The sequence below is a fragment of the Dermacentor variabilis genome, chromosome 3 (assembly GCF_050947875.1).
Source record: "Dermacentor variabilis isolate Ectoservices chromosome 3, ASM5094787v1, whole genome shotgun sequence".
NCBI classification, from domain to species: domain Eukaryota; kingdom Metazoa; phylum Arthropoda; class Arachnida; order Ixodida; family Ixodidae; genus Dermacentor; species Dermacentor variabilis.
In genome coordinates, this window is record NC_134570.1 from 23,700,793 (window position 1) to 23,724,900 (window position 24,108).

The 24,108-nt window shown below is 41.7% G+C and overlaps 1 protein-coding gene across 2 annotated transcripts in view; it reads right to left on the bottom strand.

Moving 5' to 3' along the window:
* Positions 1–20,317, bottom strand: part of Mondo (MLX interacting protein mondo) — a 110,818-nt gene extending 90,501 nt beyond the window's left edge. The window contains exons 1-5 of one of the 2 annotated variants that reach the window (XM_075684529.1): positions 19,696–20,317; positions 13,696–13,802; positions 4,481–4,554; positions 2,535–2,660; positions 1,903–2,035 (exon numbers count right to left, since the gene is read on the bottom strand). In XM_075684529.1, the coding sequence (XP_075540644.1) occupies positions 1,903–2,035; positions 2,535–2,660; positions 4,481–4,554; positions 13,696–13,802; positions 19,696–20,042 (787 nt within the window). In that variant the 5' untranslated portion in view covers positions 20,043–20,317. The remainder of the gene's footprint in view (positions 1–1,902; positions 2,036–2,534; positions 2,661–4,480; positions 4,555–13,695; positions 13,803–19,695) is intronic. The other variant, XM_075684530.1, reaches the window with a different exon arrangement.
* Positions 20,318–24,108: the final 3,791 nt, after the last annotated feature.

Here is a 24,108-nt window from a genome sequence, read left to right on the forward strand (position 1 = left end):
CGGGGTGTACGTATCTGGGTATAGGTCAGACCGTGATCTTGGTGCGGATGTCCCATGGGAGGTCCGCAAAGTCTTTTTCTATTTCTCCTTGAGCAAAGCCTAGCTTCCCTAGGACCGCGCACCCCCCGAAGGCGGCATCGAAAGCCTAGCAAGCTGGGCGCGCTGCTGGGCTTCGGCAATTTCTTCCAGGGTGTTGTGCATGCCCAGGTGCCCCAGTTTCCCGTTGCTAGAGCTAGTTGGAATGCCGAGGGCTTGCTTGGTGACCTTTCTGATTTGGGGATTAAGTCTGTCTCTTTCGGATTGTGACTAATTGAACATTGCCGCAATGTATGCGATGTGATAAGTGACGAACGCGTGTATGAGTTTGATGAGATTATATTCCTTGAGGCCCCTGTGTCTATTGGCAATTCTTCTGATGAGCTCGATAGCATTGTTGGTTTTGGTGACGAGCTTCTGAACCGTAGAGGCATTGACGTCTTTATCCCTACAATCATACCCAGGACTCTGATTTTGTCGACGCATGGTATAGCGTGTCCCGAATTGGTTCATACATTAAGTACATACAGTACTTAATGAGCCAGTGGCTAGCCAGTGCAGTGGGAGAAGAAGGAGAAGAAGAAGAAGAAGAAGAAGAAGAAGAAGACACGATGCAGTAGTATTTGGCTGCTCCTTTGCTTAGACGACTTAGAGCATTCTTGTGTATGTAAAATCTAATCAATATAACATAAATCCATCCTTGATGCTCAGAAACTTATTGAAAGCCTTGGATAGTGTTTGGAAACTATATTGAACATGTTTTATTTATATGTCGTTAATAAATTAATATTTGATTCCGCTTCAAGACATATTTTCACAGACTTATTGCCACTAACAAAGTGATCAGGTGGCATGCGAGTGCACTGAAACTACATGAACCTGGTTGAAGAATGTGCAGAGCATGCAACTGCTCAGAGTCAGAACATAGGGAGTGAATAAGTAGATTAATTACTGAAATGAATTTGTCTTAAGTATAAACGCCATGCAAGTGATCTTGCGTGCAACAGCAACAAGCGACGCGATGAAGATGGCTGTCGCGTTCGCTTCGTCGCCTGCAAGTCATACCCCATGCGAGCGAGCGATGACTTCAAGCGAAGTCTCCCCACTGTTGCCGGTATGAGGGCAGCAATGTAGGCGCCGAAACCAACATGACACGTGTTTTATTAACTTAAGTTGACAGGTTTTACTGTAGAAAGCAGCATAAAATATTTCTGAAGGTCTTCCAGTAGGTTCTTTGCACATATAAAAATTCATTTGTTTGCTCGTTCCATGTGACAAGTGGAAATACTTCAGTTATGTACATCCAGTTCCGGCTTCGTGCTATTGGCTAGTCGCTTATAGCACTTCCGGGCAACGAGCGACAAATTCTAGATTTGCAGAACCGAACGATCTGTTCAAGCGACGGCCCGATCCGTCGCTCGAAGCCGTTGCTCGTCGCTGTCGGGCACATGCTCATGGGGTCTAGCCTTTAAAGACAGCTAGTCTGCCAAACGTTACAAGAAAGTCTAAAGTTTTGTAAATCGTTAAATTTAAAAATGGGGTGGAATATCTAGAATACCAAATATTTCATGAAAGACATCATTCTCACCATTTGAAGTATGTGAGGTCATAGGGCATTCAAAATCCCCAAATAATCTCGTTAAATATTTCTAAGTACTGTGAAACCACTGTCATATGCTTGTGGTTTGTAACAATGGGCATGCAAGTACCTGCAGCATTTAACTGCTATGCACACCATGCACATCACAGACAGCCACACGAAACAGCTTGATGTGTGCCGATGCTGAATGCTAAAGATGGTGGTGTAGGCAACAGGCAGTTGGCCATGTGAAAAAGACCAATTCCACGAAAGCAACACAAGCTTACCTATTTCCCTAGGGTTTGGGAAGTCAAATGGCTGATTTAGGCTGCTGAAGAGACTCTCTGAGAGGTCCATAAAGAAGTCTTCGTCTATTGAACCGCCATGAGACAGCCAACGAAGGTCCAAGTCTACAGGATTCTGCAATGACCCACTCAGCCATATTAATGTACAAAAAATGTACAGGAGCGAAATTCTCACATGGCAGAGCTATGACAATGAACTGCGCTGTTGTATGGCTGCAATATTTCCCTATAGATGAACTTATCTGCAAGAAAACTGCAAGACTGATGACAGGTTGCAACTATGCACAGAAGCACCAGCTATAACAGTACAGCAGCGCTCACATTGTCACAATTTTCAAGAAAGAATTCTACATATACAGTACTCTCTTTATTTTTTGCCACATGAAACATTCCCAGTGTGTGAGAAGGCATGATGTAGACAAACAATATTATTTATGCTGTGGTTTAGAATAGCACCTAAGTGAAATGATCAGAGGAAAAGATGTAGCTTCTGATGCAATAAAATTTTTCACAGCAAGCCTTTAGTCTTGTAGATATCAGAAAATGGAAGCACAGCTGTGCAAGCTTCTGACAACATTTACTGAATATAAATTACTCAATATGACATTACTCACAGTGCTGGAGTCATCTGCAGTCCTAAACCGCGAGTTCTTTTTACAGAAGAACATTCTCCACTTTTTGTACTCGGCGGTGATGTTGCTGAAGTTGCGCTTCCAGTACTTGCCCTCCATGACAATGGCCTGCAGCAAGAGCAGCTCGAATAAGAAAGTAGGTCTGTGTTGCACTTTTCATGCCTTCCTTCAGCTCATGCTTGGATGCATTATAGCCGTGACAGGCTCTGCATTATACAAATCTTCGTTGTGAGCAATGTAATAAACTTCTTGCAAAAAGTAATCTGGGGAATCTGTCTGTCACTAGCAATCCATCAATCTTAATTCTAATAAATGCTTTAAGAAATTTCTTGCCATAACTAGGTGAAGCAAGATTCCACAAGAAATGTGCCAGAATTAGTATTAGGAGGGTCCTCATAAAATGATTAATACAACACCTTAAGAAACCACATATGTCACTGTTGTATGTTCGCACTTTCAAACATTTCGAGCTTCAAAAATCAACTACAAAAACCCATTATACATGTAATCTCTCACATCACCAGAACATACATGTAAATTCACAAGCTGAGACATGCCATAATGCCCCAGAAAGAAGAAGTAAAAGTGCTTTCAAGGAAGTGCATGCTACTTTCCAACATTAGAAAAAGAAGTGCAAAATTGTCATGAAGATGTGTGCCTCCAAGGGGTTGGAGGTAGCAATACAACTTTTTTCCCATTCATTAACGGATCTGCAACACACTGTCTTGCACAAAACTCAGCCCAAAGATATACGCAAAACTAAGGCGTGGCGCATCCCAGTAGATCATTCCAGGAGACAGCTATAAAATGCTGTCCCATACTGACTCACACTGCCAGCCCCTTTATTTGTTGCTTATCAAAACAAATGTTATGCAAGAACCATGGGTTGTAGTCAAAATGTACAGGAACACAGGTTGTGTACATCTCCACATTTGCAAGCTCACGCATCCCATGTGCAGCAACGTTCCAGGATCAGGAAGGGTGTCGCAATGACCCAAGCCAAGATGGGCCAGTCCCAGACAGAAATTGGTGCCAAGTTAAGGCGTTTGCGGAAGCATTTACCATATGCAGGAGCAGACTGGAAACATCACGTTCATGCAGAGCCCAGAAGAAAACAGCGGCAAAGAGTTATCAGGAAAAATGAATAAAAAGGATTACAAAAGCAAGATAAGTCTGGGTACACGATTGAACGACACAAGTGTCCCCTGCTATCAGAATAGGCAACGCAAGTGGCGACGACAACCATCACGAGGGCCATAAACTTGGAACAAGAAGTATAGCCAGAATAAACAAAACAAACGCCATAAAGCAAGTGACAACAGAAAAGACAAATGTGAATACAAGGTTCAAACTCAGGCGGCATACGCTCGCAACTGCTATAGCAAGTACTTATCTTGTTGCGGATGAATAGACAAGGTGACACTTCACTATGAAGAAAAAAATAAACTCAAATACAAATATGTGCAGCGCTTATTACCAACCAAACTATACGGCCAACTATGAAGCAAGGACATTGCGTAGAGAAGGTCGTATCTGTCATACTGCATGTGAAAATACACTCAATCACAACAATATTTTCTAACGATTGTGTAGCAAGTAATGTATAACAATGACTTTAAACCTAATCGCGCACTTAATTGACTTTTTCACGAATAAGATCACAGGCATCAAGTGTCACATGTTTTGTCGAACACAGATACCTATCTACAGATATTTGAAAATTATGAATTATTTTTATGCATGACTCTCACAAGTAAAAGGCAAGTAGACCTATTAAAACAAACTAAAATATCATCTGCATTGACGTCATTCCTTATGAGACATTGATTTGCTGCTTAGTTTATGACTGCCTACCATTTTGCACAAGCAGCAGCCATAGTAGCACTGCACAAGTGTGTACTGCCACAAAATGTAAATAAGACACTTGCCTCAGGTTTGTTGTGAGTGTCTCCTTCAAGTGGCGATGCAAACTGGCACACATAAGGACTTCTTCTGGCCACAACTGGATGAAGAAGGAATAAACCAGAGGCTTAACATACTTTGAAAACAAGTGTCTGTATTCAAAATAATGAGTCAGTTACCTCACTAATATACATATATTTTTTAAAGAGGTCATTTCAAAGAATTTTTGTGCAACAATGAAAAAGTGCCTGCATATATCTGGCTAATATAATTATCACTCTAAGCCTGACCTTACGGATCACAATGAAAGAAACAGAATAAATCTCTGCCCTTATTTATGTTGTTGTCAGCTACGCACCTTAAAGGAGTACACAACACATATTTTTGAAGTTGTAGAAACTCTGCCGCATGCACCACATATACAAAAGAGTTACACTTAGCAAGTGTGAAGGTTGGGAAGCAATTATGAGATATGTTAATTTGATACTAAAGTTTTTTTTTTTGAAATGCCAGACCTGGCATTATACGTTATCAAGACATCATGACTCAGAGCAAGATTCGCTGATGTTGTGCAGCAATAAGGCCAAGTAGGATATTTTAATAAATAAATAAATAAATAAATAAATAAATAAGCAAGCACTATGCATATTTCTTCTGGCTGCACATGCATGTGGCAGGCATGATGATCTACCACCTGGGTACCTAAACTGAAAATGGTTCGTAGGACCAAGAATTATAGTAAAATATTCAGGACACTCTTATGCTTGCAAGTATATCTAGTATTTAAAGAGCTTAAAGCTTCACCTAATGCAAAAGATAAAAAGCTGAAAATGTCATGTCAGCACTCCTTTAACATTATGCTTTAGGGTCTTCCAAGCATTGTGGAGTGGCTCTTAAAGAGTCATCATCATCATCATCAGCCTAGTTACGCCCACTGCAGGGCAAAGGCCTCTCCCATACTTCTCCAACTACCCCGGTCATGTACTAATTGTGGCCATGTTGTCCCTGCAAACGTCTTAATGTCATCCGCCCACCTAACTTTCTGCCGCCCCCTGCTACGCCTCCCTTCCCTTGGAATCCAGTCCGTAACCCTTAATGACCATCGGTTATCTTCCCTCCTCATTACATGTCCGGCCCATGCCCATTTTTTTTTCTTGATTTCAACTAAGATCTCATTTACCCGCGTTTGTTTCCTCACCCAATCTGCTCTTTTCTTATCCCTTAACGTTACACCCATCATTCTTCTTTCCATAGCTCGTTGCGTCGTCCTCAATTTCAGCAGAACCCTTTTCGTAAGCCTCCAGGTTTCTGCCCCATATGTGAGTACTGGTAACACGCAGCTGTTATACACTTTTCTCTTGAGGAATAATGGCAACCTGCTGTTCATGATCTGAGAATGCCTTCCAAACGCACCCCAGCCCATTCTTATTCTTCTGATTATTTCAGTCTCATGGTCCGGATCTGCGGTCACTACCTGTCCTAAGTAGATGTATTCCTTTACCTCTTCCAGTGCCTCGCTACCTATTGTAAACTGCTTTTCTCTTCCGAGACTGTTAAACATTGTTTTGGTTTTCTGCAGATCAATTTTTAGACCCGCCCTTCTGCTTTGCCTCTCCAAGTCAGTGAGCGTGCATTGCAATTGGTCCCCTGAGTTACTAAGCAAGGTAATACCATCAGCGAATTGCAAGTTATTAAGGTATTCTCCATTAACTCTTATCCCTAATTCTTCCCAATCCAGGTCTCTGAATACCTCGTGTAAACACGCTGTGAATAGCATAGGAGAGATCGGATCTCCCTGCCTGACGCCTTTCTTTATTGGGATTTTGTTGCTTTCTTTATGGAGGACTACGGTGGCTGTGGAGCCGCTATAGATATCGTTCAGTATTTTTACATACGGCTCGTCTATACCCTGATTCCGCAATGCCTCCATGGCTCCTGAGGTTTCGTCTGAATCAAACGCTTTCTCGTAATCAATGAAAGCTATATATAAGGGTTGGTTAAATTCCGCATATTTCTCTATCATCTGATTGATAGTGTGAATATGGTCTATTGTTGAGTAGCCTTTACGGAATCCTGCCTGGTCCTTTGGTTGACAGAAGTCTAAGGTGTTCCTGATTCTATTTGCGATTACCTTAGTAAATACTTTGTAGGCAACGGACAGTAAGCTGATCGGTCTATAATTTTTCAAGTCTTTGGCGTCCCCTTTCTTATGGATTAGGATTATGTTAGCGTTCTTCCAAGATTCCGGTACGCTCGAGGTTATGAGGCATTGCGTATACAGGGTGGCCAGTTTCTCTAGAACAATCTGACCACCATCCTTCAACAAATCGGCTGTTACCTGATCCTCCCCAGCTGCCTTCCCCCTTTGCATAGCTCCTAAGGCTTTCTTTACTTCTTCTGGCGTTACCTGTGGGATTTCGAATTCCTCTAGGCAATTCTCTCTTCCACTATCGTCGTGGGTGCCACTGGTACTGTATAAATCTCTATAGAACTCCTCAGCCACTTGAACTATCTCATCCATATTAGTAACGATATTGCCGGCTTTGTCTCTTAACGCACACATCTGATTCTTGCCTATTCTTAGTTTCTTCTTCACTGTTTTTAGGCTTCCTCCGTTCCTGAGAGCCTGTTCAATTCTATCCGTATTATAGTTCCTGATGTCCGCAGTCTTACGCTTGTTGATTAGCTTAGAAAGTTCTGCCAGTTCTATTCTAGCTGTAGGATTAGAGGCTTTCATACGTTGGCGTTTCTTGATCAGATCTTTCGTCTCCTGCGATAGCTTACTGGTTTCCTGTCTAACGGCGTTACCACCGACTTCTATTGCGCACTCCTTAATGAGTAAATTGCATTAATTCAGGACAACTGCCCCCAACTTTAACACTCGCCATGTTAATGCTCGAGCTGTGCATACTTCAAGCCTGCTGTCATACACATTTCACTGAAAACTAAGTTGCAATTCTGGGGTTTTACATGCCAAAACTCCAATCTGATAATGAAAGGGCCCTTGCGGGACTCTGGATGAATTTTGACCACCTGGAGTTCTTTAATGTACACATAAATCTAAGTCTACAAGCGTTTTTGGATTTTGCTCGAATTGAAATGCATCCTCCATGGTTCGGACTGGACCTGCGGCGCAACCTTATGCTCAGCAGTACAATGACATAGCCACTGAGATAAATAAGAAAGCTAGCTTTGAACCTCAATGTTTTTCAAACTCCAATGATCATGCAGCCTCCTCTTGAGCTTAGATTATAGCTGGAACAGTGTATCCTATTTGTATGCTTAACCTTGCTGCAGCACTGTAAACATGCCATTCAAATTATTAATGCTAAATCATTATATGTCCCATGAGGCAGAAAAGCCAGAGTTGTCCACAACGAATAGTAACAAAAACAATCATAATCAGTGGCATCATCAGCGTCTTGTATGCAGTCAGTAGTAATACAGAATTAAAGTGAGAACAAGTTAGAGTAAGGTGACTTAAGGTGAAGTGAATGAAGGTGAATTAAAGTGAATTAAGGATGGCACAAATTAGAACAATATGGCTTAAGGTGGGTTAAGATGGATTAAGGTGGATTGATATTGGTTCAAATTAGAGCAAAGTGGATTAAGGTAGAGTTCTGAAGGACACATGATGATGTATGATGTCACATATTATGAACGTAACCAATTAACTAGAGAAGTCATCATGCTTTCACATTCAAATCATGTAAGGATACTTAAGTGGCTGTCAATTCTTTCATTACATCTCTACATGACAAAACAGCATCGCAATGACAGGGCTTGTACAGCCTCGACAAGGGATGGGAGTCCACAGTGTCCAAAGTCTCAATGACAACGTACAAGACATACTTTCTTGACTATACCACTTTTGGTACCCGAGGGACATAAAGGAAGGAGGATGAAAATTAGCAAAAAGAGTTGCAATGCCTTTCCTGGCTTCATGCATAAGTGAAAGTCACAACTTTTCGAACTGGTGATTATCTCATTGATTTCAACTACACTTCCTTTCTTTTTATTTATCAACACTGAATAAGATATGTGTTGTGTATAAGCATGCGCCATATAAACTGTTAAAGCAATTTAATGGCTTCTATAACAGCCATCTGGTAGAAAAAATTTAATGCTGCAAACTCTAGCAAATCTTGGGTTGAGCAATTGCCATGACAACAATGGAGCTATGAAGAAGCATGCATCGTTCCACAAGTAAATCTGCATTTATTAATGCTTAAAGAATGTACAGCTGCACACAAAACTAGACCTTAATACAAGTAGTGGCAGCTTCAGGAATATTGACATTTTCCACTAACAGTTTGCTTTTAATAGTAGAATTAATAAGCATGAAAATGACACGATATCAGCACTGCACAGTGTGTTGTATGTATCAATCTACGAGAACAATAATATCTTGAGACTACTGCATATAACAATTTTACCTTCAAGAGAGAATGACAGTGCATACAGATAGTGCATACAGCTTACGTGATTCCAAACACAAGCTGCTATGATACACAGGATGTGCCATATAAATCTGTTGCTCCAGCTCATCACTGATGGGAATTCATAACTTAGGCTTTCTTTCTCTTTTATTTGAGACAACTTCATACAAATTGGCTCAGGAGGCACAGCAAAAGGCCCGGACAGAGCTTGACTAGACTATGCCACCTTGACAGCGCATACAGCAAATCTTATTTACAGATGATTACACCTCATATGGCGACCCAGATACAATACGCCAATGCAAATACAGTGAAATATACAGTTCCTTTTACGGAACGAAATCAATGAAAATTAAACCTAATACACAATGCACACACATAATGAAATAAATCCACATAATACACAATGAAATACAACAAAATACGCAAGACTAATCCGAGAATTGGCTCAGGGGTTAAAATATCACAACTGCTCAAATAGAAAAAGGGCTTTAACTTGCTTCTTGAATTGTGGCGGGGAGACTCGAGTTTATTAAGTGTAATATGTAAGGGTACTCAATGAGGAGTTCTGGTATTTGTGAGGATAACCTCTGTAAACCATAATTTGTGCATGATATGGTCTTATCTACTAAACTCTGTCATAGTTCATAAGGGGTCTGCTTAACTTGATCAGTTTCCTTAAAATTTATTCTGTTTGCACAGTAATGGCACAGGGCTTCCAGAGATAGTTTTTCTTTCAACAATTGTTTTATCTGAAGTATGCTATATCTCGTAAAGTATGATGCAGAGCTTTCAGTGTAGGGGACGTTTCCAATTACTCATATAGCTCACTTTTGCAATGATAAAAGAATATTAAGGCTTGTCTTGGTTGTTGTTGCCCATACCAGGAAGCAGAACATCAGACGTGAGTGCACAAGTGCATAGTAGATTTTGCATTTAGCTTCAGACGGGAGGAGTGATCTTAGTTTATTTAACATGCCAATGGCTCTAGATACGTCAATTCTTAATGGTTCTTGAGCTGTATGTAATTAAAACTTGTGAAGGTATGCTCAAGCTCAGATCAGACCACAGTGCAAAATCACTTAACTTCTTTAAGATTACATAATGAAAAACTACTTTAACTAAGAGCAGAGCAGAGCCAACAAGCAAATTTTTATACTTTGAGTAAACCTTGATGACATGTAGGTATTTGTGGCGCAAGGGCCAAGTATGGCCAAAGAATGCCATGATTGGTTAATAAAGTCATTGTAAGTTACTGTGGTATAGGATGATTATGTTATAAAAGATTTTTAAAAAAGACATCAATGTATAGAGTCATGCTCGTTGAGTCATGCATTCCCCTTCATGGAACAAACATCTAAATTGGATGATTACCACAGCACAACTCAGTTAACCTCATGCTACCATTTGCAAAGCTTCCTGGTTGCTAATGGGTCTGCTCTAGGGAGCTGGTGATTCATGAGCAGCTAATGACAGGGCATACAAACATGTTACACAAAATAAAGGCACATACAGGGTGTCCCAGCTAATGCTAGCCAGTATGTTTAACTACAAAACCATCTGGTATGATTATAATACTCATGGTGGTCGATCACCAGTCTTCTGACACCAGGGTAATTTTTGTGTACTATAGCTGGCTAACTATAGTACACAGATTATTTGGCTTTTGAATTTTTGAATTAAGCAGGTTACTTTCAACAGGAATGCTGGTATTGAAAAGTAAACACCCCATTCATTCATTTTCAGAGTTTACTCTGTCCTGCATGATTACTTTTTCTGCACTTTACTCATAGTGCACAACGACAGGGGTGGCCCTGTCGTTGTTTATGTGAACAGAAAACTGTTTATGTGAACAGAATCTAATTTTGGGTTAGCTTTATGCAAAATACATAAAATTGTAGAATAAGCCCAAAATTCATAAACTATGAAAACTTCAAGAGTTAGCAGGTATGCACTGCTGAGCTCAAGGTCGCGGGCTTAATCTCTGCCACAGTGGCCACATTTCGTTGGGGGTGAAATGCAAAAACGCTTCTGTACTTAAGATTTAGGTGAACGTTAAAGAAACCCAGGCAATTAAAGAAACTGATAACTGGCCAGAATGTGTTATAATACGTTGATGGAAACAAAATGACTATGATTCAAAGTGACAGAATCTAGCACGCTGTTAGCAATTTAAGTAGGAATTATAATTTTGAATTGGCAAAGAAAGTCTCAAAAACCAGTAAGTGGTGCAGCCTGGCGGTGAAGTCTTGGCACTTCGGATGTTGCATATGAGATTACTGTACGTAAGCCGGTTGTTATTAAGTACGACATACTTATTGCTTAAAATTACAGTTTGTATATAATTAGGTTTCTGCACTTTATTTTATACATACTACGTAGTAAAGAAAGTGCATGCATACAAGCGACACTGCCTTTACGGTAACGAGTGGAGCTATTCAATGCATTGCGGCGCACGTTAGGGTATGTTGTACACGCACGATTTAGTAGCCTGAGTTCTGTGGACTCTGTGAGATCCAAAATGCCATCGACAAATTGTGCCGTGAATGGTCAGTGCAATAACAACACTACTGGGTAATCCTACCATTCAGCTTGGCCTGGCTAAAAAAAAGGCCTGGTGCATGCATGGCCTTTGAGATCAGTTTGTTTTTCTTGAAAGGAGCTGTCACTGGGCATAGATTCGGATACCACCTATTATTGTAAAAATAATGCACCACTTCACAAAACATGAACTGCAGGAACACCAACTTGATAACCAAAATATTACTTTCTTACAGCTAGAGCCGCATTTGTCTGCTTGTCACCAATGCCAGTGTATAATTGCTATCGTGCTCACCTGTCACTGTTTCCACCATGTTTCTTGAGCACGAATATGTCCTCAATGCTGATAGAAAAATTCTGATAAGTGTTCCACAGTGTTTTCTGCGTCACCGCAGTATGAATGGACACTCAAAGGGTTACTGTTGCACCATAAGCTTTGCGAATAAACTTTATGTCGCACTAAAAAAAAATGGGTATCATAAAAATTGGTTGTCAGTCCCTTTGATCCAGAGCCCCTCACTACTGTGAGCTTCATAAGCAGATGGTGGTATTGGCATGTAAAACCCAAGAATTTAATTTAATTTTACAGCGAAGCTGTTAAGGGCTAGTTCCCTCAGGATTGTGTCCATGGGTCGACACCAAACTCGAGCCTTCTCCTCCAGCGTCAGATGTCAACTGTGTTCGTGCCGTCGGGTACGTTCCATGATTGGCATGGCCCTACTAGAATAAAATGTCACCATGCGGGCCGATCCCGAAGATAATGCAATGCAGGGCCAACCTTCAGCAGAGTTGAAACAGGCATTAAGCACTACCCATACATGAGCCAATCCCGAAGAAAGTGCAATGCAGGGCCAACCCACAGCGGAGGTGAAGCAGGCGTTAAGCACTCCCCATACGTAGGCCGATACCGAAGATAGTGCAATACCAGGCTGACCCGCAGCAGAGTTGAAGCAGGCGTTAAGCTCGCCCCGTACATGCGCCGATCCCGGAGATAGTGCAATACCGGGCCGACCTGCAGCGAAGGTCCAGTTTGCCATTAAGGGGCCCAGATACGCGGCTTTGCTGGTCATCCTTCTTCACAGAGCGGAAGGCACTGAGTTTTCAATTGATTTTTACACTTCGCCAGCTAATTATTACAACAAAATTAGTGTAGCGGGGGAAGGGGACTGTTGACTGAACACTGTAGGTCTCATATTGCACCCGTTTTCTTGTTAAGAGCTTGGCTAACATAAGCTGGAAAACCATGTATACTGCAGTTTTCTCTTTGTTTCCTAAGCTGAGTGTGTATCAATGTAGCTGGTGTGTAGCAGTGTCTGTGTGCCCTCTTCCATGTCTCCTTACTAGTTCATCTGAGCAGTTCAGACAGTACAGCAAGAGCCTAATAGCAGTATTTCACTCACACTACAGCCTTGGTATACGGCTAATTTACTTTCAACTGGAAAGACTTCAGAATGTTACAGAGGTCTCTTTAACACCAATTTTGCAGTGACGATTGGCCTTTGACAAACACCTTTTCCTTTCCTACCTTTGTACTATAATGCACTCTTTATTCAGCAGACTGAATTTCTTGTCTTGCATACTACAACTATTTATTGAATAGACAAAGTTCTGCTGCACTACTGTCTTTTTTTTTTCAGCTGTGTACGCTGTGGAATCATACGAAATTGTAAGTTTTGTATTTGTTTCTGGCTTTGTGTGGTTTAAATTAAATGAATTTAATTCTGGGGTTCTATGAGCCAAAACCATGACACAATTATGGCATGCTGTAGTGGGAGACTGCGGATTAATTTTCACCACTTTGGGTTCTTTAATGTGCACTCAATGCAAGATACACAGGTGTTTTTGCATTTCACGCCTATCTAAATGCAACCGCTGCAGTCAGGATTCAATCCTGGGCCTTCGTGCTTAGCAGCACAACATCAGCCACTAAGCAACCACGGCGGGTGTGTGGATTGGTTGGTATTACACCTTGCATGCAAGTGTTTAGAGATTGTCTTTTCTTTCTTTTTTTTTTTTTGAAATGTTGGAGCAGTGCATTTGTGCTGCCAAGTAATGTAGCCAAAGAGAGCAGGGTGTTTTTTATTCTGCCTCCTTGAACGCGTTGGCACAGCAGAGACTTCAAACATCAATACTGCAGTCATCTGGTGCATGTTACCAGCAATTTATTCGTTCATTTCGCCTTTACGTGGTAGAAAAAAAAAATACAGAAAAAGGATCATGCAAACGGTGCATCTTTTGCCTTAGCAAACAGGACAACTCACACTGCATGTGCCAAGCTCGCCAGATGATGTTGTTCAGGCGAATCTTGTCCTTCAGACGCAACTTCAGTCCCTTGAATGTTTTCCATTTGGGCGATGTCAGCTTGCCACTAAAAAAAAAAATAAAGGAGGCATCCCAATAAGAGTTTGAATTTGCAATTTTTTTTTTTGTGAAAGATTGCACATGCTGTAATAAACATGTGTAGATAACAATAAAAGGTGTAATATGCAATGAATAAAAGAAATGGACGTGAGACTAAATGCTCTCCACTTTTAATGAGGGCTATATTATTGTAAATGCTTATTTAAACGTCCGTGCTACAAAATTCAATTGAATCATTAATGCAAAATGATAACATTTTATTTTGTATCACCAAGACACACGCAGAAACAAAATTTTAGTAATACAATGAGATGACTTCTGTATAACAAATGCATGGGCTTTCCAAATGGCTGTAAGAATATGTTATAGTTTCCAGCACCATTCTGTAAGTCCCTGCCCTTTCAGCACAAATATTGTGATTAAAGTTATAGTCACTATGTGTCCATGACACTAACCGAATGCTACCAAACAGTGGCAGCTCACCAGAGTTTGTTACATGATGCAACAAATTCTGATGGTGCTATGCTGCAGAATGATAGCAGCATTAGTCTAAAAGAGATGTAAAAAGGTCACTGCGTCAACACAGCTGCATACAATGACGAGTCAGGGATGAAGATTCACTGCTGCACCATTCAATTTTTCACACAATTCTAAATCAATCATTATTGCAGATACCCTCAGTCCACATTCTTATTCGGCCTCCCTTTCCAGTAGAAGCTTTCCTTTTGCAGTTATACAGACATGAGAGGATGACTAGGCATGCCATTTTTGCAGTTTATCACCATTTCAGATGCCGACATCCTACTACTTTAGTGCCCATATTTCTCATGCAAGCTCTCTTCTACAACAATGTCTCAATGTACTAAAATTAAGCTTTGAAGGCTTTAAAATATACGAGAGAGACAAAGAAGACAGTGGGGAAGACAGTGGGGACAAAATATGGACTTATAACTGCCAAATTTTTTTAGGAACCTCTGAGTGAATTAACAGTTGGAAGCCAACAAATTTTCTCTCTCTCTCTTTTGCAGTTCTTTTTTTTTTTTTTTGTAATGTGGCACACAACCAGGCACTCTGGTGAATTCTACTTAACTCAATATCATTGTCTTTTGCAGTCAATCAGTATTACACTTACTAGTTTTCAATGCCAGTGCCCACCCACCAGTGAGATCAGACTAATTTCTGCAGCTTGTCAAACCATGTCCATATCTCCTCTGCCTTTCTGGATGAAACCTCTGCATGTTGTCTACTGCATTTTAAACAACACTCCTGGCATTGTGCCACACATCCAAACCTTGGAATGTTTTATACATCACCAGTGCGTTGACAGTGTGCTACATAACCACACAGACAGCCAAATGAATGAATGAATGTTTGATGTTTAATGGCGCAAGGGCCAAGTATGACCAAAGAGCGCCATGTCCATGGTAATGAGTTCGCAGTGTAATTATGAGCTCTATGAAGTTGGTGTGCTGTGGCTGTAAAGGGGCCTTAAACATAGTCGCTCTAAAGTGCGTAAAATCTGTATAGTAAGATTATGGCGATGACGTATGACATGTACTATGAACACTGAGATGCATTTCAAAAGAATGATACGATGTGTAAAATATATCAGGTTATAAGATATGCTAGAGCACATCAGATAGCCGAGTCATGCCGTTTTGCCTAGTTTTATTCCTTCAGGCAGTAGAAATAGCAACAAAGAATGAGATATGTCGATACAGGATGTACAACAAGTATTTCAGTTCTCCTTTGCTACCCTCTTGATTCATTCTCTTTCCGTTCCCCAGTAATGAGAGAGAGAGAGAGCTCAGAAGAGCACATGGCACATGTTTTTGTCTTTGTTGGAGAATGAACAGAAGGGGATGGCCTGCTGCTCTGATCTCCGTTCCTGCATACTGTGTCCTCTACCACTCCTGAATCCAGGTCAAACTGGATGGGGTTTGAGCCTTCAAAATGAGGAAAAGCTTTTCAATTTCGCTGGAGATGTATTTGCAGTAAAGAGCCACTCCTTTTGGACATTTACCAGAATGAAGAAAGATCTCAAGAGCAAGAGAGCAACATGTCATGTTATTGCTGTTCAGCCTTTTAAAACCAGCCATTTATTAGAAAGTTGTCAGGAAACATGTTACAATGTAGACAGCTTTTTTTCATAACTCATAAATTGCAGCTGCTGCCTAACATTTGAATATCCATTTTAAAACGGCTCACCAAATATTATGGTGAGCCGCTTCCTTAATATGTCACAAGCACACCTCCAAAGAACCCACAATATTGTCTACATCAGGTGGCAACCAGTTCCAAAAGTAATTTTGTTGTAAAAAGAATTTCAACATTCAAAGATGCAAGACTATATGGCATGACTCGAGCATTAGGATAGCTGACCATCACAAAAGCCCTAATCAATATTAGGTAAGCACCACCTTGTACATTGTCATGCGTGCAGTAAGCCACCCTATCCAATGCAGCACTGGTGCTGCCACCTCTACATCTACTCTACATAGGAGTTCTCGGCTTTCATGTCCCTGTGTATTGCTAAAATAGCCACTGAATGTCGTTGTACAAAAAATAATGAGATATTGCGACAAGCCCAAGCTGTGGATTGATTGTGAGCCTTTGGCATGCCTTGCATAAACCAGAAACCTTGAGGGGGAACCTTCATGCCAAAAGAGCAAGTGGCTTTTATAAAATAAATATCTGAGAATATGCACTCTCTTTTGTGATCAATGTGCACTACAGTTACTGGTGCAATCCAAGAATAGAACTATATTTGACACATGAATGCAGCTATTCATAATGCATGTCATAAGTTTAACTGGAAAAGTTAATGCATGCCTGTAGGAAACCACTGCCACTGCTTTGAGTAACATAATGCCCTTTCCTACAATTTGTGCTGTGCTAATGTTGTAAAAGCAAATGTGTAAATGAAGGTTTACAAACAAATTAAGTTTTAAAAAGGTTTACCTAAAGATATGTATTAATTTAAGGTAGATTGGCATGGAATTGCTTTCTTTTTTTTTTAGGTTTGAGGTTTTATTATTAATAGCCAAGATATAGTACAAGGCAGTGTTATACAAGAGTCAGTATATGTCAGTCAGTATGATTGTGACTGGATGCCTGGTACACAAATATATATATATATATATATATTGTGACGAAGAAGATCGGCAGGCTGAAAAGCCCCGTTGCCATTGCGTGGCTCGTACCCACTTCATTCGCTGGCTGCGCCCTACCTGCTGCGCCCTACCTGCTGTTGCCGCGTTGGTCACTGCTTCTCCACAACCCGAATAAACCCCCTTTACAATTGGTGGAGGTGCTGGGTACGAGCCACGCGATGGCAACGGGGCTTTTCAGCCTGCCGATCTTCTTCGTCACAATATATATATATATATATATATATATATATATATATATATATATATATATATATATATATATATAGAGGTACAGTGGTAATATTAATATGATATTCTGCATCAGCTGTCCGTGACACCAAGCAATGTCTGCTAGTAAAATTGTTTACTAAGAATTTAAACAAGCAATTATATGCTGCACTTGAAAAGACACAAAAACTTAAATTTGCAACTTCTGTGAGCTTTTCCTGCATATAAGTTACAAAATGCATGAAAAATGAAGAGAAGTTAGTGATCTCTCAGTGTGGTGGCATGGTATTGCTGGGAAATTCAGTAAGGAAAGTTTCGAGTTCAGGACTAGTAAAAAGCCTTTCCATCCAAGGAATATAGACATGGTTTTGAACTGGCAATGTACCAATACAAAATCATTTGAGCTTTTCTTCTCAGTATCGGTAGTTACTGTGGTTTAGTGGCAACTTAGGTTACGATTAATGCGCCAAAGGCAAAATGTTCCTGAATAATATCCATTTAAACAAACATGTCTATCAGGATAGCCGTTAAATTCACTAGTTAAAACAAAAGCAATTCTAACAAAACCCCAGGAACATTGCAAATGATCTAAAAAATAAAGATGTTATTTTATTCAGAAATCTTTTGTATAGACAAAAGAACTGATTGGTTGTCAGAACAGGGAAATTCCCTATTTCTCTCTCTACATATAACTTTATTAGCCGTATTGGTAATTCATACTTTCGGTAGAAAGGTGAAACACTGATTTACAATAGACATTCTGTTCATCTGAATAGAGATTCTCCAGTAATGTGTTGCCTTGGGGCAGAGGACTTGCTGCATGTGTGGTCTAAGGTGCACTATTTTGTATATATGTGCATTGTATTGTAATAAAGTCCCTGTAGGAAGTCAGTACTTTGTGCACATGATGGCATTAATATTGTGAAATGTGCACTGATCATAGCTTGATGTACAACTAAATATCATCAGCAAGCAGAACAAAAGAGGCAAGAAAGACCATGATGCTTGAGAGAAAAACCTGTTTCCTAAAGCTATACAGCTTTTAGGTCTGTTTCATTTACACATGCTTAAAACAACTTAAGATGTCCTTGCCTTAAATTGTGCATTTAGCACTGAGGTTTACAGGTGCAAAATTCAATACAACAAAGCCCCAGAGGCAGTTTAGCCTTACTGCATTTCCTTCCCTCTGAGTTGTCTACTACAGAGAGAAATCTATCTGTTTAAATGCACTGGTCTCAACTAATACATGTTTGATAATATGACAAATATATATGCAGAACCTAGCCTGACATGACTTGTTCAATGAGACCAATCATGCCATCACATTTTAACTGCCTTCCACTCTTTAGAACTGACAATCCTGACATGGCCCAGTGCTGCTTAAAATAAAGTTTACGTGCTCTCTTGCTTTTGCCTGTTAAGGTTAAACATGTTACAAGGAGTTTCAGGGCTTTTGAGTATCCTGCAGTAAGTTCGTTTATACTGTGACAGAGTTTGGTCATAGTCCATTAGGTGAATTTACCAAGGCATCAACATTAACGCAAATGCACAGATTACTTTAAGTAGCTAATGTGTGCATGAGGATATTTTATGTGCAATACAGTAACGTTTGATAAATAATTTCAAGTAACATTAAGACCAACATGAAGGTTCTCCTATGCACAAAGTATGTACTGCATCGATCGTTCCACTGCCATCTCTACACTTCATAAATACTCGTTACGATGTCACCTTTATGAGGCAATCTTACGGCAACGCTTCAGCACGAGAAGTAGCCTGAGGTGCTCAAGGAATCCAGTTTTCGTTGAGCTCAGGAATGTGAATAGCTTTCAGATGAAACGATTACACCTCACTCGCTCATGCTCGGCACAGGAGCGCATCAGAAGCAATGCCACAGGGAAGGCAACAGTAACAGACAATAGCATTGTTTCTTCGGCGCACTTTCATTAGTGAATGTGGAATCGCAAAGGTGAAGCCTTAATAGAACAGAGATTCCATGCGATTCAAGGGCCAGTCGTCATGTCACGCTGCTGTAACGCCAAGTCTATGCCTATCATTCACTGTTATCGCGTCGGAGCAACTTTCTTTGTAATCAAGGGCAACATACGAGCCGATATGCGCCATTTCGCTGATGTCAACACGCGAAGCGCCGTTGAAAAAGCACGCCCTGACAACAGAAACAGCGGGGTCGCTGCAACACCTCTCCTTTCTTTCAGCGGATGAATAACGTCATGCGTCGTTCCCAGCTCGTTTTACAGGGCCACGGTTTTGTGTGAAACTGAAACCAAGTGCTGCCATCAATCTTCACCGATTAGGTGGGTCAGAAACAGGCTCAAGCTAGCAAGAGAATGCGGTATGCAGTCTGCAGGAAATGTGCGCCGAAATCTGTGCATGAGGAAGCATTCGGCAAATTCGAGCACAGTACTCTTCCGACAGAAACGACGGCGGGTCGTGGCGTGTCGATGATCTCGAAGCACGAGCAGTGCTCAAAACAGAGCGACGCGCGACTCACGTGTTTACCTGTATGCCAGAGTCATGCACTCGAAGAGCTTGGTTAGCGAACCGTCGATGGCTATATGGCATGGGGGCCTGAAATGTTTGTCCACTTCCATTACCTCGTCAGCGTCGAAAGTAATCTCTTCGTCGACTTCATTTAGAGGGGTAGCCAGCGAGTTGGGTACTTCGGTTGCGCAGTCCGACTCACTAGCGCGAGCCACCTCGTCCGTGTTGTCTGTATCGTCGATGTCGGATACCATAAAGTGTCCGCTGTGAATTATCTCCGTCGGAGTCTTCCGCGACAATCTTGCGAGTTCATCCTCTTCGAGGGGCAGAGTTTCCCGGTTCAATTGCATGCTGCTGGCAGTCATGATTCACTCGTAGCGATGATCTGCTACCGAAACACCTCCACGACACACATTTCTCACTTCGCAGCTGGAGCTCGAGCTAGCACTACGCGCCATAGTGGCGTGGCCATTGCTTTCCTGGCTCTGCGAAACGTTAGCTGTGTTGCTGGTGCGGTGGTCGTGCGTTTGCCTTTTCTCTCACCTCCCGTTCCTTGAGAGCATAATGGTACAACTCAACCGAAAGCAAGCGAAAGTATTCTACTCCGTATAAAGATGCTCCCGTGATCCAAAAGGTTTTGTATATGTATAAATTTAAGATGTTGTTATAACTGTTTTAATAAAGTTATGAGTACAAATACTGAATTTGTTTAATTGTTAATTTTCACCGCACTACTTTATTAAATTACATCGAATACGATGGTAGCGCCGGTTTAGGTCGTAGTGGTGCTAACTAACACGCCAGCTGCGCCGCCGAGCTATGGTGGCTCCATAGAGTTTCATATTAATATGGTGGCTCCTTCTAGCCATAGATTTTCATACAAAAATTTTTGTAGGATACTCTATGCTTCTAGCCACTGAGCCACTGAGCGTCGCGAGTAGAGAAGAGAGTGTGCTACACATGGTGCTAGACAATGGTCGAGACCATGTCGAGACGGGCCCATGTGAGTGGGCCGAACGGCGCTTTCCCACCGAGGCGCCGCGTGTGAAAAAATTGTGTGAGGGCGCTACGAGCGAACTGGATTAGCTGGAACTGGAACTAGCTCCTTTCCCCCAAGGGGGAAAGGAGCTAGTGCTTACAAATTTAAACTGGAAGAAAGCGGAAGAGAAAATTCCTAAGCGCACAGCCACAGGGCTAGACGAGGTTCCCGTTAGGCTGATAAATGAACTGGGACCAAAAAGTAAGGAAGCTCTCGTGAAAGCAGTTGAAAAAACTTTAAAAGATAGACGAATACCAGACAGTTGGCAACAAAGTAGAATGAATTTAATTTATAAAGGTTAGGGGGAGAAAGACAGAATTCACTCGTATAGACCGTTGACCATTACATCGGTAATATACAGGCTAGCAATGCAGGCAATCAAATTAAAGCTTCAAGCATGGGCAGAAAATAATCGCATTTTGGGAGAGCTTCAGAATGGCTTTAAAATAGGTAGGCGTTTGGATGATAACTTGTTTGTTCTTACTCAGTGTATTGAAATATCAAAAGCAGAAAGCAGACCGTTGTATGTGGCCTTTTTGGACATTACAGGAGCATACGACAACGTAGACCGCAGCATCTTGTGCAGTGGCGTAGCTAGGTCGTCTGGCACCCGGGGCCCATAGGTCTTCTGTCACCCCCCTCCCCGGGTGTAGCCGGCGGAAAGAGGGGTGTCTTCAGACGTATATGACACCCCCCCCCCCCTCACTGGCCCCTTGCACCCGGGGCCCACGGCCCCCCGGCCCCCCCTGTTGCTACGCCACTGATCTTGTGGGATATTCTGGAAGGGGAAGGCTTAGGTAACGATTTTATACAGCTTTTGAGAGAGATTTACCTAGAAAATACTGTTTGCGTTGAATGGGAGGGGATGAGGAGCGCGGAGAAAGTTCATATCAACAAGGGACTGAGGCAGGGGTGCCCTTTATCCCCGCTGCTGTTTATGATGTACATGGTGAGGATGGAGAGGGCGCTAGAAGGAAGTAATATCGGGTTTAATCTCTCATACAAACAGGCAGGTACAGTAATAGAGCAGCAACTCCCAGGTTTGTTTTATGCGGACGACATTGTGTTGCTCGCAAACAAGCAAAGTGATTTGCAACGTCTGGCTAATATATCTGTGGACAGGAAGGCAACAATTTAGGTTTGAAATTTAGTGTTAGAAAATCAGGTGTTATTGTATTCAATGAAAACAGTGAACAGACAGTGGAGATACAGGGCCAAGAAATACCTCGGGTAACAGAATATAAATACCTTGGTATATGGATAAACGAAGGCAACGGATATATGGAAACACAGGAAAAAACCATAACAGTCAAGGGGAAGAGAAATGCAGCCATAATGAAGCACAGAGCGCTATGGGGATACATATAGGTACGAGGTCCTCCGAGGTATGTGGAAAGGGGTAATGGTTCCAGGACTTACTTTTGGAAATGCGGTTGTTTGCTTTAAATCAGGGGTACAATCAGGACTCGACGGAAACCAAAGGTCAGTGGGTCGCCTCGCATTGGGCGCTCACGGGAAGACTACAAATGAAGCTGTGCAAGGGGATATGGGCTGGACTAGTTTTGAAGTGAGGGAAGCTCGCAGTAAAATTGAGTATGAAGAACGGCTGAGGAATATGGAGGAAAGTAAATGGGCTGGGAGAGTGTTCAGGTATCTGTACAGGCAAAACATTGATTCACAGTGGAGGAAAAGAACTAGGAAGCTTACCAGCAAGTATGCGGCCTGTGGGGTGGGCAACACAGCAACAAAGAAGGCCAAGCGGAAAGTCAGAGAGGCTGAATTAATCTCATGGGTGGCGGCAATGGAAAAGAAGCCTGCCATGAGTAACTACTTAAGGGGAAAAAACGAAATTAGGAAAGAAATCATTTATGATAACTCAAAGGGAAGCTCATTACTTTTCGAGGCGAGATCGGGATGCCTTAGAACACGCACCTATAAAGCGAGATATAAGAAGGAAGAAGAAGCATGTGCTTGCTGCGGTAAAGCTAGGGAAACGACGGAGCATATTTTATTAGAATGTGAAGACGTCTATCCAGCGGTCGATTTAGGCACCACTGGCCTCCTTGAGGCCCTTGGGTTCAGCGGGAGCAGTGGTAAAGCAAACAGGCCCGCAATAGACATCAGTAAGAGGCGATTGGAGGATTGGTGGAAGAAAAGTAGGGAAACGACAAAAGACGGAGACGTACAAAAGCACAGTTCGCAATAGGGTATCAGAAAATTTGGACGTGGTAGTTCATAGTGTTTTTTTTTTCATTGGTTAATCTAGGTAGGATATTAGGCAGCATAGTAGCAAGAGCTTGGTGGCGCAAGCCACCGCCCCGTTCCAAAGGGGACGCTCATAACATCCATCCATCCATCCATTGGGGCGGAGACGCGCTTCTCGGCATATTCAACGTAATTTTGCTGCGGGCGCTGAGTCCGATTGCGCATGTACGCTCTTATAATGGTGCTTTATTTAAACTGCAAATTTATATCCACACCTTTTTTGCTACGTATACATATTCGAGGCATCGGGTATACAGCATGACGTCTTCAATTTTGCTGTCGTTGTAAAGTGCGTCGTCTGCTAGGGAGCGCGCGCTCGTTGCGTGGACGCTGGTGGGCGCCCAGTTTTTCTCGCAGAAAGTATTTTCAGTAAAATCTTAACGGTTTTACTTGCTTTGGTGCGCCAGCGACTCTTGTCGGCTGGTCCCAATTGTAGTTTCAGCCAGGTAAACTGCTATATTTAGCATTGTTTTCTAAAAGTAAATCGTAATTTTTGCCACAAAAGCCGGCTAGCTATCTGCAACACGAAGCTACGTAAGAAAATTTTATTGGTAGCATGTCATTTTACGAGCGCTTCTTGTTGGTGGAATATTGATCAGGGACAATAATCAAAGAAAACAATAGTATAGTGAAATAATTAAGCAGGTGTATTAACTGCGTGGCGCGAAGAGATGCAGATGACCAATGCAGTTCTAAGTTACATAGACATATATACCCACGACATGGACGACATGTATGCAAGAGAAAAATTATCAAATATTCTAAATGCACTGATTGAAAAAAATATTTTTTTTTAAAACTCCCGACTGGAACAAGCGTGCTTCTTTTAAAAGGTGCATCAGCCCCAGGTATATAACCCAATCGACTTTTCGAGAAAATGGAATGAAGGCAATTATTGGACGTCAATATTGTCGCGTAGTGACGGTGAAAAAAGCAGCACAACTGGAATGCAGGCGCGTCCTGGAATGCAGGTGCGCTGTGCGATAACATTTGTTGGGCGGTGAAACGTGGTCACCCGATATAAAGATAAACATAGTACGCATATATATCTACACGTATCAATATATGAACAACAGTGTTAGGGAAAAGATATTGTCTATGTACTCAGAGTGAATCGGGGACACCGG